This window comes from Saccopteryx leptura, chromosome X (assembly GCF_036850995.1).
Source record: "Saccopteryx leptura isolate mSacLep1 chromosome X, mSacLep1_pri_phased_curated, whole genome shotgun sequence".
In the NCBI taxonomy this organism is placed as follows: Eukaryota; Metazoa; Chordata; class Mammalia; order Chiroptera; family Emballonuridae; genus Saccopteryx; species Saccopteryx leptura.
The window spans coordinates 78,878,919-78,896,867 of NC_089516.1; the positions used below are offsets into that span (position 1 = coordinate 78,878,919).

A 17,949-nucleotide genomic window follows, 5' to 3' on the forward strand; every position below is an offset into this window, starting at 1 on the left:
GTGAGGTATTAGGAGGTGAAGCTTTTGGGAGGTGATTTAAATCATGAGAGCCAAGCTCTAATGGGTAGCATCTATGCCTTTATAATAAAAAAGATTCCAGAGAAAAATCTCTCTTCTACTCTGTGAGAATATGTGAAGGTACAGTGAGAAGACTACCAACTATGAATCAGGATGTGGTCATTTTTCAGCCATTGAATCTGATGGTTCCTTGATCTCAGACTTCCCAGTCTCCAGAACTGTGAGAATTAAATGTACCTTTTAAACCACCCAGATAATGGGATTTTTGATATAGCAGCCCAAGGTGACTAAGATACTACCTTCATAATTTTTTAGTAAATCAAAAATTATTATTAAAAAATAAAGTATGTATTCAAAAGAATCTAAAAAGGGAACTAAAACAGTCAAATGCATACCTGCTAAATAATCCAGCATCTCCCTGTCTAGTTATCATCCTAAGAAAATAAATATATATGTACATACAAATATAAATATATGAATGCTCACAACAGCTTATCTGTGTAAACCAAAATTAAATTTATATTTTAATAAATAACCATAAGCATTTATTTAAGTAAAATATCTACAGCCAGGGAGACACAAGTCCAGGTAGAAACTAAGATTGTGTTCCATTGAAATAAAAGCGAGGCTGCCTTTTGTTATGAAATCTCCCACCCAACTTCCCAATTAAGTCCTTTTTAAATTTAGTGAGGTATCCAAATTGTGCTGTTCTGGTTGGATGGAGAGGCCTCAGTTCTTGGTAGAAAGACAGAATCAGGCTTTCTCTTATAATAGTTGAGTCGCATAGCTCGAGTGAGCTGAGCTAGTGAAGGAAACAGAGTTCAATATGAGGTTCTACCCGGTATACAAAGCAAGTGAGAAACATTCTCAGCAAACGGTTTCTAGGCTTTTTAAATAAAATTTGAGCCCTTGGTTAACCATGGGGAAGTTATTCCAGTGATAAATTATTTCATAGAATTCACATCAAATGAATTGTTCTTTTCAGGTTCACATCTGTAATAGCCCTCTAACTGTGAACAACCTAAATGTCCAACAACAATTGAATGAATAACCAAGTGGTCTATATCCATATATTCAAATACTACTCAGCAATAAAAAAGAATGAACTATTTATACATATAGTAAGATAGATGAATCTTAAATAATTGCTTTAAGTAAAACAATGCAGATTTAAAAATATGCAACCTGTATGATTTTATTTATACAAATCTCTAGAAAATGCAAATTTATTTATAGTGACAGAAAGGTCAGTGTTGTGAAAGAAAGGCAAGAGTGAGGGATGAAAAGTGGACCAAGAAATGTGTGGATGACTGACATATTCACTATTTTGATTATGTGATGGTCTCACAGGCATATACGGACTATACACTTTAACTTGTGTGCTGTTTAATGTATGTCAATTATACCTCAACAAAACTTTATTTTGCCAACTTTAGTCAGTCATGTACAGGAAAAAGGAAATAATTGTCTCCGGCTCATATAAATACTACCTTTGATTAAGAAACGTACCTCTGAGCTTTTTAGTATTGGAAATTTTGCTACTATGTACCATTGTACCTACCATTTGCCCCTCTGAATACCAGTTTCTTTTGCTGAATAGGGAAGATAGCCCTTAAAGAACTTTTTAAGCAGATACATTGAAAATAATTCTAAACATATAGCTTCTAGAAATGGAGAGAACCAAAGTGTCCTTTGATAGAGGATTGAATAAAGAAGATGTGGTGATGGATGGAGACTTGACTTGGAGTGGTGAACACAAACAATAGTGTACAGATAATATGTTGTAGAATTGTGAACCTAAAACCTGTATAATTTTTTTTGCTAATGTCAGCCAAATGAATTCAATAAAAAAGGGAAAAAGTAATCAGAAATCAAGTTAAAGGGAAAAGGGGATGTGGTACATATATACTATAGAATACTACTCAGGTATAAAAAGGATGAAATACTGTCATTTTTGACAACATGGATGGACCTTGAGAATATTATGCTAAGTGAAACAAGTAATCCACAGAAAGCTAAAAACCATATGATTTCACTCATATGTGGAATATAAAGTGGAAACTCATAGACACAGAAAACAGTATGGTTACAACCAGAGGAAAGAGGGTGGTACAGTCATAAAGTGTAAAGGGGGCTTCAAATACATAATTATGCAAGGTGATTTGACTTTGGGTGGTGGAAACACAATGACATTTATAGTTCATATATCATATAAATATACACTTGAAACCTATATGATCATATTAACCAGTCACCCCAATACATTTAATAAAAATATAATTAAAAATAATTTTAAAAATTCAGTCACATTAATTTCATAAACCTTAACATGAAATTGGTTGATAGTGTCACTAATTAGGAAATAATGTTTAAGTGGAAACTAATAGTTAAGACCTATTTTCAAATGCTATATTGTTTATTTTTTTTGAACATCTTTTTGTGCTAGGCATTAAATGAAAAATTTCTTCAAATATCTTTATTGAGGTATAACTTACATTCCATGCAATTCACCCATTAAAAATGTACAATGCTGTTTTTTAGTACATTCACAGATATGCGCAACCACCAGCACAGGAAATTTTATAATATTTTCATTACTGTGTAAAGAGGCCCCAGACTATTTAATGGGTACAGGGTTCCCTTTTTGGGCAATGAAAATTTTCTGTGATTCGATAGTGGCAGTTGCACAACATTGTGGATATATTCAATTTCATTGAATTGTAGACTTTTAAACAGTGCATCTTATGCTATATTGTATCTACCACACTAAAACTAAAAAATACACTTTAAATTTCTACCTTCATGCTTCTATTTTGCCAGCCCCAAGAAACCACTAATATACTTTCTGTCTCTATATATTTGCTTGTTTTGGACATTCCATATAATAAATGAAATAATATAATGTGTGATATTTTGTCGCTGGCTTTTTTCACTGAATGTTTTCAATGTTCATCCATGTTATAGTTTATATTAGTACTTCATTTATTCTCTTATGGATAAATAATATTTTATTGTATAAATATACAACATTTTATTTATTCATTCACCAGTTTATGGGCATTTCAGTTATTTCCACTTTTTGTCTGTTATGAATAATGTTTCTGTAAATCTTTGTGTATAAGTTTTATGAAGTTGTATGTTTTGATTGCTTTTATTAATATATCTAAGAGTGGAATTGCTAGTAACTCTGTTTAACCATTTGAGAAACTGCCATATTGTTAGCCAAAGTTGTTGCACCATTTTGCTTTCTCACCAATATTATATGGAGGTGTCGATTTCTCCACATTCTTTCCAACACTTGTTATAATCCTGGTGAATATAAAGTGTTATCACAGGGTTTGATTTTAATTTCCTTAATGACTAATTATATCAGGCACATTTTTATGTACCTTCTTCACATAGTCACTATTTTACATAGGCTATCAGGGGTTCATGGGCCCTCAACATTACAAACCCTTAGAGTGGAGTTATTAAGTCAAAACATAGATAGAAACTGTTGTGGTAGTTGTTATAAATTATAATCATAGTAAATAATGTAAAGTATACTTGTTCCTTTTATGCCATTATATATTCAATAAAAAGGTGAAATAATACATTTTGACATTAGTCACACTGCAATATTGTACTGGTTTCCACCACATGACTCTTAATAGGATTGGAGGGGAAAGGGTTCCAATTCTTATAGGAATAAGAAATGTTTATTATATGCTACCATGTCTGAAGTCAAAGGCCACCTCAGACTGAGGAAAGAAAAATTACTTATCCTTTATTTATACAAATGATATCATGCAATATTGGATTAGAAAACCAACAAAATAGATGCTTGTACACCAAGAAAGTATCTATGTAACAAGAGAGTGAAAAGAGGTCCAGGGAGGCACTAACCTGAAAGATCAGTAACTTTCAGTATGAGCATTTGGTATTGGTACTAAAAAAAACCAAAACACTATGCAACAAAAACCAACAGTTATTTTGGTGAGTACTAGCTTGCTATTGCCACAGTAGCTTTACACCTATGACATGTGAAAGTTGTCTGTTCCTAGGGAGAAAAGGAGCATTTGCTAAGTGGTTTGATTCTTTGCTGTAACTGGAAGGTATAACAGTGAGCTAAGCTTTGGAAACTTAGAGAATTTTGCTTAGGCAATTTTGAGAAGGTCATTACATCTCATGCCATATTCTTAGAACCTGAGAAAACCTACTTATATTGGAGGTTTACACATTGTCATTCATTAAGGCAGTCAGCCTCACTCTCTCCACCCAATCAGCTTTTAGAAAATGAAATGGTTTGGAATTGCAATTAAAATCCCTGGAAGAAGCTCTTCTAAGATGTTCCATTGCTTTACCACAAAGACAGCAAAGAAAAATTGGCAATTCAAGTTCTGTACCTTATTTCACCTTCTCTAATGTGACCTGCCAGTTCTTCAATGAACTTCTCCCCTTTCATCCAGTAGATCATTGGTCCAGACTCTCCACTAAATCCAAAGAATGCTTTGCAAGGGATGTTCAGAGGCTTACCTAGAATGACAAAGAAAAAGAAATGAGCAACTGGATGCTGGTTATTGCTGGAAGATAGAAAGAAAGAAAAAAGAACTTTTAACATTCAAGGGAAAACTCAGAAGTGACCCATTTTAAATTCTTCTTCCAATCATCTAATCACACAATGTACATGAGAAAAATTGAATGTTACGAGGACTTCTGGCAAATTTTAGTACCAAGTTTTATTAAAAGTCAGAAGGTTAAAAAATCAGTTTTTAAAACAGCTAATGTTTATTGACTTCCTCCCTGGAACTAATATAAAAGAATCAAATGGAAAGAATCCCCTTTTGTTTTTATGCTTTGTTGAGAACGTTAATTATTATTTATTTGGAATTGTCTTAGAAGCTAACATTTATCCAGAGTATAGGTTGATATTTGATTGGTAAGAAAACACATAATAGACTATCTACTATTATTAAGATTTCATAGAGAAAATTGTTGATTATGGCTATCTATTCTAAAAAATGAATAATATAAACCAAAGGGAGAATTTCTTTTAATTACAGAGACTTCTATAAAAAGGACAAGCAGGGAAAACTCAGTCTAATCATATCTTCTATAGTTTTTGTGTCACCAACAGTACTTAAATAATTGTAGCCAATACCTAAGCACTTTTTTATTATTCACCTCTGTGGCTGTAGCTAAAAACTTTTTAAGTTGCAAATTTATTATAAAACACATAAGCAATTATTATTTTTTTGCTGGCATTGATTTTATTTTTTTCTTACAAAATAGATTAGTAAGAGAAGAATGATACAGAGATCACAATCTTGATATTTTTAACAAAGGAATCCTCCAATTCATGAATTGTAATATAGTATTTCATTTTCCTTATAACATGCAATTTTGCCATGGTTGGAACCCTAGATAATGCAATTTGAAAAATATGTTTTTTCCTTGTATAATACATGGTAGTCTTGTTCCTATAACTTTTCTGAGCTATGGAAAATTTTTCATTCTGTTCTTAAATTTATGGAAACTTCAATGTTCTAAGACTAATTACTTTCTTGTGAACCCTTTCTGTTTAATCACCATGACTAGCAGAAGGCATTTTTGAGTTCCATTTTTACAAAGAAAAAAATTTAATGGGAATAGGGGTCTACATAAGACAATGTGGAAATTAAGAAAACCTCATAAACATGTGGACTCTGGTGAGAAGCTGGACTTACAAGTGACTTGTTTACAAATATACAAGTCTTACAGTGCAAATCTATATCTTAGAAAAAAATAGCATGTTAATAGGATTACTTAATTATTGTCAAAAGCTTTGATGTCATTTTTCTGTTGTAAAAATCTAATAAAACTGAAACAAGATTATTCATTATTGTTTTGAACACACACTTTGTGATATAAACATGTATAATAATGAAAGGCAGCCTTATATAGTGGAAAGTACACTGGACTAAGAGGAGACTTGGATCTTAATTTTAGATCTATTGTGAAGAAAAACAGACTACCTGGCCCTGAGCAGATTACCTAACCTTTCATAAAATCATTTTGCATATATGAAATTACAGGGTCTTTTCTATGCAATACTGTTCATCATTTCCATGAAATTGAAGGTATTAAGGAATGTCAAACCATGTGGCAGAAAATCCAAAGACTGTAATAAACATTATTACAAGGAATCCCCATTGATAAAAACTACCAATATATACATTTATACATAAAAATTCTGGTTGTCATTCCTTTGGGCTATGTTGAAAGATTATATCAAATAAAATACCTTTCAGCCTGACCAGATGATTGTGCAGTAGATAGAGCGTTGGACTGGGACTCAGAGGACCTAGGTTCAAAACCCTGAGGTCGCCTGTCTAAGCACGGGCTCATCTGGCTTGAGCAAGGCTCACCAGCTTGAGCCCAAGGTCAGTGGCTCGAGCAAGGGGTCACTCAGTCTGTTGTAGCCCCCCAGTCAAGGTACATATGAGAAAGCAATCGTTGAACAACTAAAGTGCCGCAATGAAGAATTGATGCTTCTCATCTCTCTCCCTTCCTGTCTGTCTGTTTCTAACTGTTGCTCTCTCTGTCTCTGTCACACACAAAAAAAACCCCCCAAAACAAACAAACAAATAAAAACCTTCCAATGAATCCAGCATGTGACTGCTCAGGCCTAGTTTGATTTTAATAAAGAAAGACAATTATACCAATGTGTAACAAGGGGCTTCCTCAAGGTGGTCTATCAAAAATGACAGTGCCTTCCTTATCTTTGGTATTACACAATGAGTACTAAACATTGCTGCACTTTATCCTAAGAATGTTTGTACTCTCCCATCAGACAAGTTCTGGTTAAATAAATGCAAGAGACAGATATTGCAGTAGTTTAATTTCTACAAATGCTGAAATAATATCTTGAAAGCTTTTCTCAAAGGCCAAAACAAAACCCATCCAACCACCATATGCCACACTCCGATGAATATCCCCAAAGGACCAGCTATTGTGCCAAATAGAGAGACTCAATGTGTTCCAGGGAGTAGGCATCTTCTCTTCCAAAAGGTGTGTGAGAGATCTCTGGTTGGACTGGACAAATAACTTGAAAAAGAATCTATCCAGGTATTTTTAAAATCTAGGCTATGTGCATGTAACACTCTTATCTATCATTAGCATCTGTTTGCTACTATATTGTTTCTCCTGCAGACAATTTTCGTCATTCCTATGTTGTTTAATATCCATTCATCTGGCCCTGGACGGTTGGCTCAGTGGTAGAGCGTCGGCCTGGTGTGCGGAAGTCCCAGGTTAGATTCCTGGCCAGGGCACACAGGAGAGGTGCCCATCTGCTTCTCCACCCTTCCCCCTCTCCTTCCTCTCTGTTTCTCTCTTCCCCTCCCGCAGCCGAGGCTCCATTGGAGCAAAAAGATGGCCCGGGCACTGGGGATGGCTCCTTGGCCTCTGCCCCAGGCGCTAGAGTGGCTCTGGTCGTGACAGAGCGACACCCCAATGGGTAGAGCATCGCCCCCTGGTGGGTGTGCCGGGTGGATCCCAGTCGGGCACATGTGGGAGTCTGTCTGACTGCCTCCCCGTATCCAGCTTCAGAAAAATACAAAAAAAAAAAAAATCCATTCATCTAATAGAGATGATTGATAACATTTTTATCTAAGGGGGACAGTATAGTAGTTCAAAGTCTATCAAAATATGAAAAACATTGTGAGTTTCTCAGTTTTCTGTGTTTCTTACAAGTGAATAGCTTTAGACATGACTCTCTTTTAGGTTTAAACTGCATTACTAATATTTGCTTTATCACTTTCTAAGGTCTAAACAGTCAACAAAACATATGTCTACACAAAGACTTGTATATGAACATTTATAACACCTTTACTTTTAATAGACAAAAAAATGGAAATAGTCTAAATGATCATCATCAACATTTGAATGGACAATCTGTTACATCATACAATAAAATATTAATCAGTATGAGAAAGAATGAAGTGTTGATATAAAACAACATAAATATTTTGAGATTTCAAAACAATTATGCTTAGTTAAAGAATACAAACAAAAAAGTGCATGCTTTACATTCTATTTAAATGAAATTCTATGAAGTTAAAATTAACCGTTTCTTAAAAAGTTAAACATGCATATATGCCACGTAATCCAAAAATTCCATATCAAAGCCTATGTCCATAATAAAAACTTGTACAAAAATATTCATCTCACCTTTATTTGCTTTTTACTGAGGTAAATTGACACATATATTAGTTTTAGCTATATAACATATGATTCAATATTTATATATATTATAAAATGATCACCACACTAATTCTAGTTAACATTTATCACCATACATAGTTAATTTTTTCTTGTGATAATAACTTTTAACATTTACTCTTAACTTTCATATATTCAATAGTTTTATTAACTATAGTCACCATTCTGTACATTATGTCCCAATGACTTACTTCCTTTATAACTGAAAGTTTATACCTTTTTTTAAAATTTTATTTTATTTATTCATTTTTAAAGAGGAGAGAGAGACAGAGAGGGAGAGAGAGGAGAGAGAGACAGAGAGAGAGAAGGAGGGAGGAGCCAGAAGCATCAACTCCCATATGTGCCTTGACCAGGCAAGCCCAGGGTTTCAAACCGGCGACCTCAGCATTTCCAGGTCGACACTTTATCCACTGTGCCACCACAGGTCAGGCCGAAAGTTTACACCTTTGACCTCCTTCACCTTTTCTCCCATCTCTACTTCAACTTCTTTGTATCTAATGAGCTTTTTTATTTTTAAGATTCCACATATAAGTGAGATCATATGGCAAGTGAAATAACTCAGAGTTAATTCACTTAGCATAATGCCCTCAAGGACCATCCATTTTTATTTATGCATCCATCGATGAACACTTAAGTTGTTTCCATATCTTGGCTATTGTAAATAAAGCTGCAATGAATGTGGGAGTACATATATCTTTTTGAGTTGGTGTTTTGGTTTTCATTGGATAAATAATTCAGAAATAGAATTGTTGGGTCATACAATAGTTCCATTTTTAATTTTCTGAGAAACCTCTATTCTGTTCTCTATAGTGGTGGCAACAATTTATATGTCCAAGAGAGCACAAGGGTTCCCTTTTCACCAACATTTGTTATTTCTTGTCTTTTTATAATAGCTAATTGTAACAGGTGGAGGTGCTGTCTCATTGTACTAATTTGCATTTTACTTATGCTTAGTGATGTTGAACATCTTTTCATGGGTTTGTTGATTAACTAAAATTTCTTCTTTAGAAAAATGTTTTGGTTTTTTCTTTTTAAAATTTTCTGCTTATTTTTTATTGGATGTTTGTTCTTTTGCTATTGTGTTGCATGACTTCTTTATGCTTTGGATATTAACCATTTATCAAACATATCATTTGCACATATCACATATTTTCTACCACTCAATAGGTTGCCTGTTCATTTTTTAAATATTTTCATTTGCTGTGCAGAATTTTTTAGTTAGATGTAGTCTTACTTGTTTTTCTTTTGTTGCCTTTGGTTTTGGAGTTATATCTGAAAAATCATTGCCAAGACTGATATCAAGGATCTGACTGCCTATGTTTCCTTGTAGGAGTTTCATAATTTCAGGTTTTACATTCAAGTCTTTATTCCATTTCATGTTAATTTTTGCATATGGTTTAAGATAGTAGTACATATTTTTTTTTTTTTTTTTTTTTGCTTTTGGCTGCATAGTTTTCCTAAAGCAATTTATTAAAGAATCTGTCCTTTTCTATTGCATTATTCTTTGCTCCTTTGCCATAAATTAACTGACCATACATATATGTGGAAGTTTATTTCTCGATTCTTTATTCTGTTACATTTATCTATGTGGCTCTTATGCCAATACCTTACTGTTTTGGCTGCTATCACTTTGTCATATAGTTTGAAATATGGAAGCATAATCCCTCCAGCTTTGTTCTTGTGTTTCAAAATTGCTTTGGCTATTTTAGTCTCTTGTGGTTTCAGAGAAACCTTAGGAGGATATTTTTCTATTTCTGTGATAAATGACAAACTTTTAGTAGGATTTCATTGAATCTCTATATTGCTTTGGATAGTATGGATATTTTAATAATATTAATTCTTCCAATCTATGAGAATTAATGAACTTTCCATTTATTTGTGTCTTCTTCAATGTTTTAAACAAGTATCTCACATTTTCCAGTGTACAGTTCTTTTACCTCTTTGGTTAAATTTATAGCTAAGTATTTTATTATTTTGATAAAATTGTAAAAAGGATTGCCTTCTTATTTTCTCTTTCTAGTAGTTAATTATTAGTGTATGAAAACAGAACAGATTTTTCTACATTGATTTTGTATACTGCAACTTTACTAAATTTTTTATAAGTTCTAACAGTTTTAAATGTTATCTTTAGGGTTTTCCATATATAATGTCATGTCATCTACAAACAGGGACAATTTTTTTTATCTCTTTTTCAATATAAATGATTTTTATTTCTCTTTCTTGTCTAATTGCTCTGGCAGGACTTTCCTAAGCATTGTTCAAGGGTCAACCATAAATAATGTTAGTTCTATTCAGGATTTAAGATATATTATGTTTGTTTTTCCAAAACCAAAATCACTAATCACTGAATGGTCTATGAATAAGCCTCCAGTAGCCCAAAGAAGTTATGTTTTGCATTTCAAATCCATATAATTGCTCTTGTGCAACTTTAAAAGAAAGAGATAGTGATATATCTAATGTGAAATAATTTCAGGTAACTGTGGAAAGGTAGAACATTTTTAATTTCTTTACACATTTAAAAAAATTCTTTTTTGAAAAATTCAATTTAATGGGGTGACACTGATCAATAAGAGTGCATAGGTTCCAGGTAAACATCTCTATAGCATTTGAACTGTTGATTGTATTGTGTGCTCATCACCCAAAGTAAGATCATTTCTGTCACCATATATTTGTCCCTCTTTACGCCCATCCTTCCCAACCCCTCTTCCTGGTAACTACTGCACTCTTATCTATTCCCATGAGTCTCATTTTTATATTCCACCTATGTGTGAAATCATACAGGTCTTCACTTTTTCTGATTTACTTGTTTCACTTAGTATAATGTTCTCAAAGTCCATTCATGATGTCATAAATGTTAATATGTCATCATTTCTTATGATTCTATTCTCCCCCCGTACTAGGAATTTCTAAGAATTTCTCAAGAACAACAATTTGGCTTTCAATTTCTTAATCTATCTCTACCTTTCTCCTCAATATTATTGTGTGCTTATCAACAGCATGATTGTTTCCAGTGTGACTCCTGGGTCACGAGCGCTGTGAAGACATTCCCTCACACTGGTTCTAAGTTTGTCTCTGCCAAGGCCTTACAAGTTTCACTGGTTTGAAACCAGTTTTTCTATTAATTTCTTAGCTTGATGGTTTGTACTACTTGTGGGTACTATGAATTTAGAGTCCACACTCATGCTTCATAAAGTTCTGATTTCTTTTGAGTATCTATTTTTATTCACGACATGGCCTTGGACTGAATGTGAATTTCCTGGCTACTTTCCTGAACCAATGAACAGAGTTTTGTAGTCCTCATTTCATATACTTTCAGGCTGCATAGTCCATTTAGGCTCCTAAGTTTTTGTTGGGATCTCAGTTCTAGTGCGACTTTTTACACAGATCTATGGCTCTATGGTTCTGACTTTCAGCTCAAGCCTTAGACCCCTGAAGTTCATATCTGTTCTTAAACCCCCAGGAGATGCCAAAGAAATTTAGTTTTGCTTTTTACTCCCTTCTTTGGGTTTGAGTTCTCTTTTCAATTTTAAAGCCTAGGGATTTTCCTAATTGGCTTTTTTTATTTCTTTTTTTAAATTTATTCATATTATTCATATTATTATTATTATTTTGTATTTTTCTGAAGTTGGAAACAAGGAGGCAGTCAGACAGACTCCCGCATGTGCCCGACCAGGATCCCCTGGAATGCCCACCAGGGGGCGATGCTCTGCCCATCTGGGGCGTTGCTCTGTTGCAACCAGAGCCATTCTAGCACCTGAGGCAGAGGTCATGGAGCCATCCTCAGTGCCCAGGCAAACTTTGTTCCAATGGAGCCTCACTGTGGGAGGGGAAGAGAGAGACAGAGAGGAAGGAGAGAGGGAGGGGTGGAGAAGCAGATGGGCACTTCTCCTGTGTGCCCTGGCAGGGAATTGAACCTGGGACTCCTGCATGCCAGGCCAACGCTCTACCACTGAGCCAACTGGCCAGGGCCTCTAATTGGCTTTTAAGCTGGGCAAACCATGTGCAGTTTCTCTTTTATTTTGACCAGTATTTCTCTGGGTTTAGTACAGGAGTTTTTACCATATAAATTCGGTTTGCCATAATAAATAAGTGTCTGGTGTTCTACCACAGAGATTTGTAAGTTGTATATTTTAGACTTGAATGATTGAGTTAATTTTATTTCTATTCAAGGAGTTAAATGCAAAATTTCAATTCCCGTAACTGTTAACTAACATAAATGGAGGTTCTCCTTTCTTTCCTATGCTCACACTTACATTTGGCCTTTACAGAATGAGATGAAGAAAAGATAGTCATGATGCTAATGTAAAAGCCATTCAACTTCCTCCTGTGCTTTATGTACTTAAGTTTGTAGCTTCAACATTCAAGAGAATTATTCCTTCAGAACAGAATCCATAATTAGGGCATACAACTTTTGTTCTTTTGTCCATGAGGTAGGTGCTAAGAGTATTTTATGGCATGTACCCCAGTCTAGTAACTTGGTTACTATCAGAACACACAAATCAAAGGGACATGTTCTTTCAGTTGTGAGAAATGTTTTAAGAAGTTTGTACTAGTAATTTACTATAGTTTGTGAATTTGTTTCTTAAAAATTTGCAGCAGAACTAAGGTTATCATTGTCATTCTTACACATATGCATTCTGGTACACTATTTTTTCTTTTCTTTTCTTTCCTTTCCTTTTCTTTTCTTTTCTTTTTAACAGAGACAAAGAGAGACATCAGGAGAAGGACAGACAGGGACAGACAGACAGGAAGGGAGAGAGATGAGAAGCATCGATTCTTTGTTGCGGCACCTTAGTTGTTCATTGATTGCTTTCTCATATGTACTTTGACCGGGGGACTTCAGTAGAGTGAGTAATCCTTTGCTCAAACCAGTGACCTTGGGCTTCAAGCCAGAGACATTTGGACTCAAGCCAGTGACCATAGGGTCATGTCCATGATCCCATGTTCAAGCTTGCGACCCTGCACTCAAGCTGGTGAGCTTGTGCTCAAGCTGGATGAACCCAATCTCAAGCCGATGACCTTGGGGTTTTGAACCTGGGTCCTCTGCATCCCAGTCCTATTTTATATCCACTGCACCACTGCCTGGTCTGGCTGGTATGTTATTTCTTGAGTGTTAGATAAAAGATACAGTAATAACTTGCATATAAGGGATGCCCATTGATACTATTCATTGCTCATACTCGCTGTTCCCATCAGTTAACTAATATATTAAGTAAACATTTTCAGCCAAAACTATATTTGTTAAAACACTAGGGTCCTCGCTTTCTCTGAGCTTACAGTTTCAAACCTAATGGATCATTAAAATTTAGAAACAGGTTCAGAAAGAAATAAATTGATTTTCCTGATGTGAAGCAATGACTCAACTTCAATGAAGAAAAATAATTCATATTTTCTAATATATAGTACAGTGTCCAATCTACTAGAAACAATGTTGTCTTCATGTTTTTATAGATTTAGAAAGTAAAGCAGACTTGACATTTCAAAGTGGTTTTTGTGCAGCTTCTCCCCTTCCTTTATTCTTAAAAAAAAAAACCCTGTCTCCTCATTGTTTTTATTTTTAAATTAAATTATATAGCTACTGAAATGAATTCTAAATTATAGTTGAGAGCAAGCTATTATGAAAATAAAGGCAGAAGAAAAGTATTTTTTTCAATAATATCTACAGGTAAATGAAGAGTTAGAGAGGCAGAGACATGGGATAATTGTCCTGCATGGTGTGAACAACAGGATATCAGAGCTTCCTACCCAGAAAATAGTTAGACTTTGTGAGAGAAGAAAGTGGGTGCCAAAAGGAAGGAAAAAGACTTGGAATAAATCTTTGAAGACCCTAAGATTAAGTATTTGTAAATGCTTAAAATGTTTGTGTGAGAGAGAGTGAGAGTGAAAATAAGGCTCAAATTTCCTGTTTCTTGTTTAGCAAGGCATGTCAATCCTGGAAATCTCTTTAAGGATAGTAGGGGAACATGCCCAGTTATTTGTCTATTCTAGAGACAAGTTAGAACAGTGTCAGGCTTATAACTGACTCATATGGATAAGTGGTGCAATGTCCACTGGAAAATGAATTGTATAGTTACAGGACTTACCAAGCTGTCTCATCCCAATAAAAATTTCTGTTACTGAATTTCATCAAGGGCTAATAAATAAAATTTTCATTGTGACTACATATCATGTCTATAAATCTAATTTACTTTCTCCTCTTTTATTTCCTTGAAACAAGAACTGGCTGGCTCAGTGTCTGAAAATACTAGTTTCCTCAGTCATATCTCCCATTCAAGGGTAACCCATGTAGGCAAGGCAAAGACATGTCATGGAAAGAGTACTATGGTCAGGACACTGAAATTGTAGTTCCAGTCCTTCCACTAATTTACTGTGATTTTTTGACAACTTCATTCTCCCAAACAGCCTCAGTTTATTTTTCTAAAAAATAATAGAATCAGCTAGGAGCTTTACTAAGAACCTTTCATGTCTGGCATTTTTATGTATCAAGAAGCTGGCCTAGAATAATCAATGTTAGAATTTTCCAGGTGGGAAGAATTGTTTCATTTGAATTCCTAGTCTTGGGATACCTACCAGTCACTGGTTCTCTTTGTAAAAGGGAGAGAGGATGTGAATCTTTCTGCCACTGGCAGATTTTGGTTTTAATTCCAAGGTCCTTTGACCCTGGTGTTTTGTGTTTGATTCTCCCTGCCTGCTGTGCCTGTAGTCCCAGTTCCTGTGTATATCTTAATCTCTGACTGCTTACTGCAGAGTGGGTTTTCTGCTTATGAACCTTATTTTAACTTGAACCCTAGTTTCTCTTTGCCCCACTGGCTCCTGGCTGATTATGTTGGCTCTGAAGATCTTGGCTTATGGCCCTGCTATCCTTGACCCAATGCTTTCCATATCTCAGTTTGACAAAGGGATTTTTAAAAGCTCCCATTGGGAAAGGACAAAAACCTTAGATATTAACTCATTATACTAACAGGTCCAATTCCTACTCAGCAAATGGAGATGTCAGGGGAGTTGCAGCAAATAAACACTTTATCTTTATGCCTGTATGCAAGCGTTCATATGGTTGCAAAATAATTCATTTGGATTAAACTGGTAGTTCAAAATTAAATGCACATGATTTTTTTATAATTTTTAAGTGGAAAAAAAAATAAGTAACTTTTATAAATGTATTAAAATTAAATTACTCTTTAAAAAATTCTGTTATAGATCTAGAAATACAGGTTTGTAGAGTAGCCAATTTGTATAATGATATCAATTGAAAAATGACTTAAATCTGTATGAAATTCATATTTAATGTTATTTTCTTTGTTTTAAAACTTATTTACTTAGTTTCAAACTATATGAGATTAAGTGTAAAGGTGTTTAATGTTAGGTCTGCTGTAGTAGCCAGGCAAGAAAACTGTAGAGACTCAATATAAGGTAACAACCATTACTTCCAGATGAGTTTGCCTTTGTCATTTAAAAACATCTGATTGGAAAAAATAATCCTTTTCACATTCTCTCCTGTTGAATGATTAAAAGTCCTTGTGAATTCCTTCCTAATTAGATCACAACTTCTGGTGCTACTAATGAGTTCATAGTTAAATCTTGCTATACCAGTTCAGTGGAGAAAGCTATTGATACAACCATGGCAATTTTTAAAGAGTACCTCAACATTGATTTAGGTATTACATAGTGATTGAATAAAATACTGATGTGTTTCTTTAGCATTATAGTATAAATTAAAATGTGGCTGTGCCAAAATTTCTGAGAAAAAATAAATAAAGCCAAAGGTATCACACTATTTGACATCAAATTATACTTCAGAGTCATGATAATCAAAACAGCATGGTATTGGCAGAAAAGAAGACATACAGACCAATGGAAAAGAATGTAGAGCCCAGAAATAAAACCACACATATATGTACTAATCAACAAAGGAGCCAAAAACACACAATGAAAAAACCAAAAAATCTTTAATAAATGGAGTTGAGAAAATTGGAAAGCCACATGCAAAAGGATGAAACCTGACTACAGTTTGTCCTCCTGAACAAAAATCCATTCAAAATGTATCAAAGACCTAAATATAAAATCTGAAACAATAAATTACATAGAAGAAAACATGGTGCTAAACTCATGGATCTTGGCCATAGAGAATATATTATAAATTTGACCTGAAGGGCAAGGGAAGTAAAGCTAAAAATAAATGAATAGGACTATCAAACAACAAAGCTTCTGCACAGAAAAAGAAACTGACAACAAAACAAAAAAGCAGCCAACCAAATGGGAGATGATATTTTCAAACAGCTCAGATAAAGAGTTAATATCCAAAATATATTAAAAACTCACAAAGCTCAGCAACAAACAACCAAACAAACAAAAAAAAACAATCCAATTAAAAAATGGGGAGAGGACCTGAACAGATACTTCTCCCATGAAAACATACAAATGACAAACAAATATATAAAAAGATGCTCATCTTCACTAAGTATTAGAGAAACGCAAATCAAAACTACAATGAGATAACACCTCACACCTGTTAGACTGACTATTATCAACAAGACAGGTATTAACAAGGTTGTGGAGAAAAAGGAACCCTCATTCACTGCTGGTAAGAATGTAAAGTAGTATAACCATTATGGAAGAAATTATGGTGGTTCCTCAAAAAATTAATAATAGAATTATCAGTTGACCAAGCAATCTCTCTACTGGGTATCTACCCAAAAAACTTAAAAACATTGGTATGTAAAGACATGTGCACCCCAATGTTCATTGCAGCATTTATTCACAGTGGCCAAGACATGGAAACGACTCAAGTGTCCTTTGATAGTGGATTGGGTAAAGAAGATATGGTACATATATACAATGTAATATACTACTCATCCATAAGAAATGATGACATCGGATCATTTACAACAACATGGATGGACCTTGAGAACATTATACTGAGTGAAATGAATAAATCAGAAAAAGCTAAGAACTATATAATTTCACACTTAGGTGGGATATAAAAATGAGCTTCATAGAGATAAAAGTAAAGTGGTTACTGGCAAGAGGGGGTTAGAGGGGTTAGAGGGCAGGCAAGGAGTAAAGAGGGGCAAATATAGTGTGACGGAAAATGATCTGATTTTGGGTGATGGGTACCCAATGTAATCAGCAGTGCAAACGCTATAGAAATGTTTACCTGAAACTTATGTATTCTTATTGATGGATGTCACACTTTTCAATTTAATTTTCTAAATAAAATTAACGAAAAAAAAAAGAACAAGAAAATGTGGCTGTGGAAAACTTTTTAAAAAATCTTTAAATATAAAAAAATAATAAATAAAATGTGACTGCTTTTAACATAGGTGCCATTCACTTTATCTTATTTATTTATTCATTTATTATTTAGAAAATTAATTTTAACAGGGTGACATTGATCAATAAGTGTACATAGATTCCAGGCAAACATCACTCCATCATTTAATTAGTCAATTATATTGTATATCCATCATGTAGTGCCAAATCATTTTCCTTCACCTTATATTTGTACCTCTTTACACCCTTCCTCTAACACCTCACTCCCCTACATCTTCCTTCTCCTGATAAAAAGCTAAGAACTCTGTGACTTCACACATAGGTGAGATACAAAGCTAAGACTCATGAACATATGTAGGTAAGAGTGCAGTGCCATTCACTTTAATTAGTCTTGTTGGCTGTCTGTAGGTTGTGACTCCATAA

General features: G+C 34.2%; 1 protein-coding gene across 1 annotated transcript in view; it reads right to left on the reverse strand.

Moving 5' to 3' along the window:
* Positions 1-17,949, reverse strand: part of IL1RAPL2 (interleukin 1 receptor accessory protein like 2) — a 583,210-nt gene that overhangs the window by 76,168 nt on the left and 489,093 nt on the right. The window contains exon 6 of the mRNA XM_066357822.1: positions 4,404-4,533. Within this exon, the coding sequence (XP_066213919.1) occupies positions 4,404-4,533 (130 nt within the window). The remainder of the gene's footprint in view (positions 1-4,403; positions 4,534-17,949) is intronic.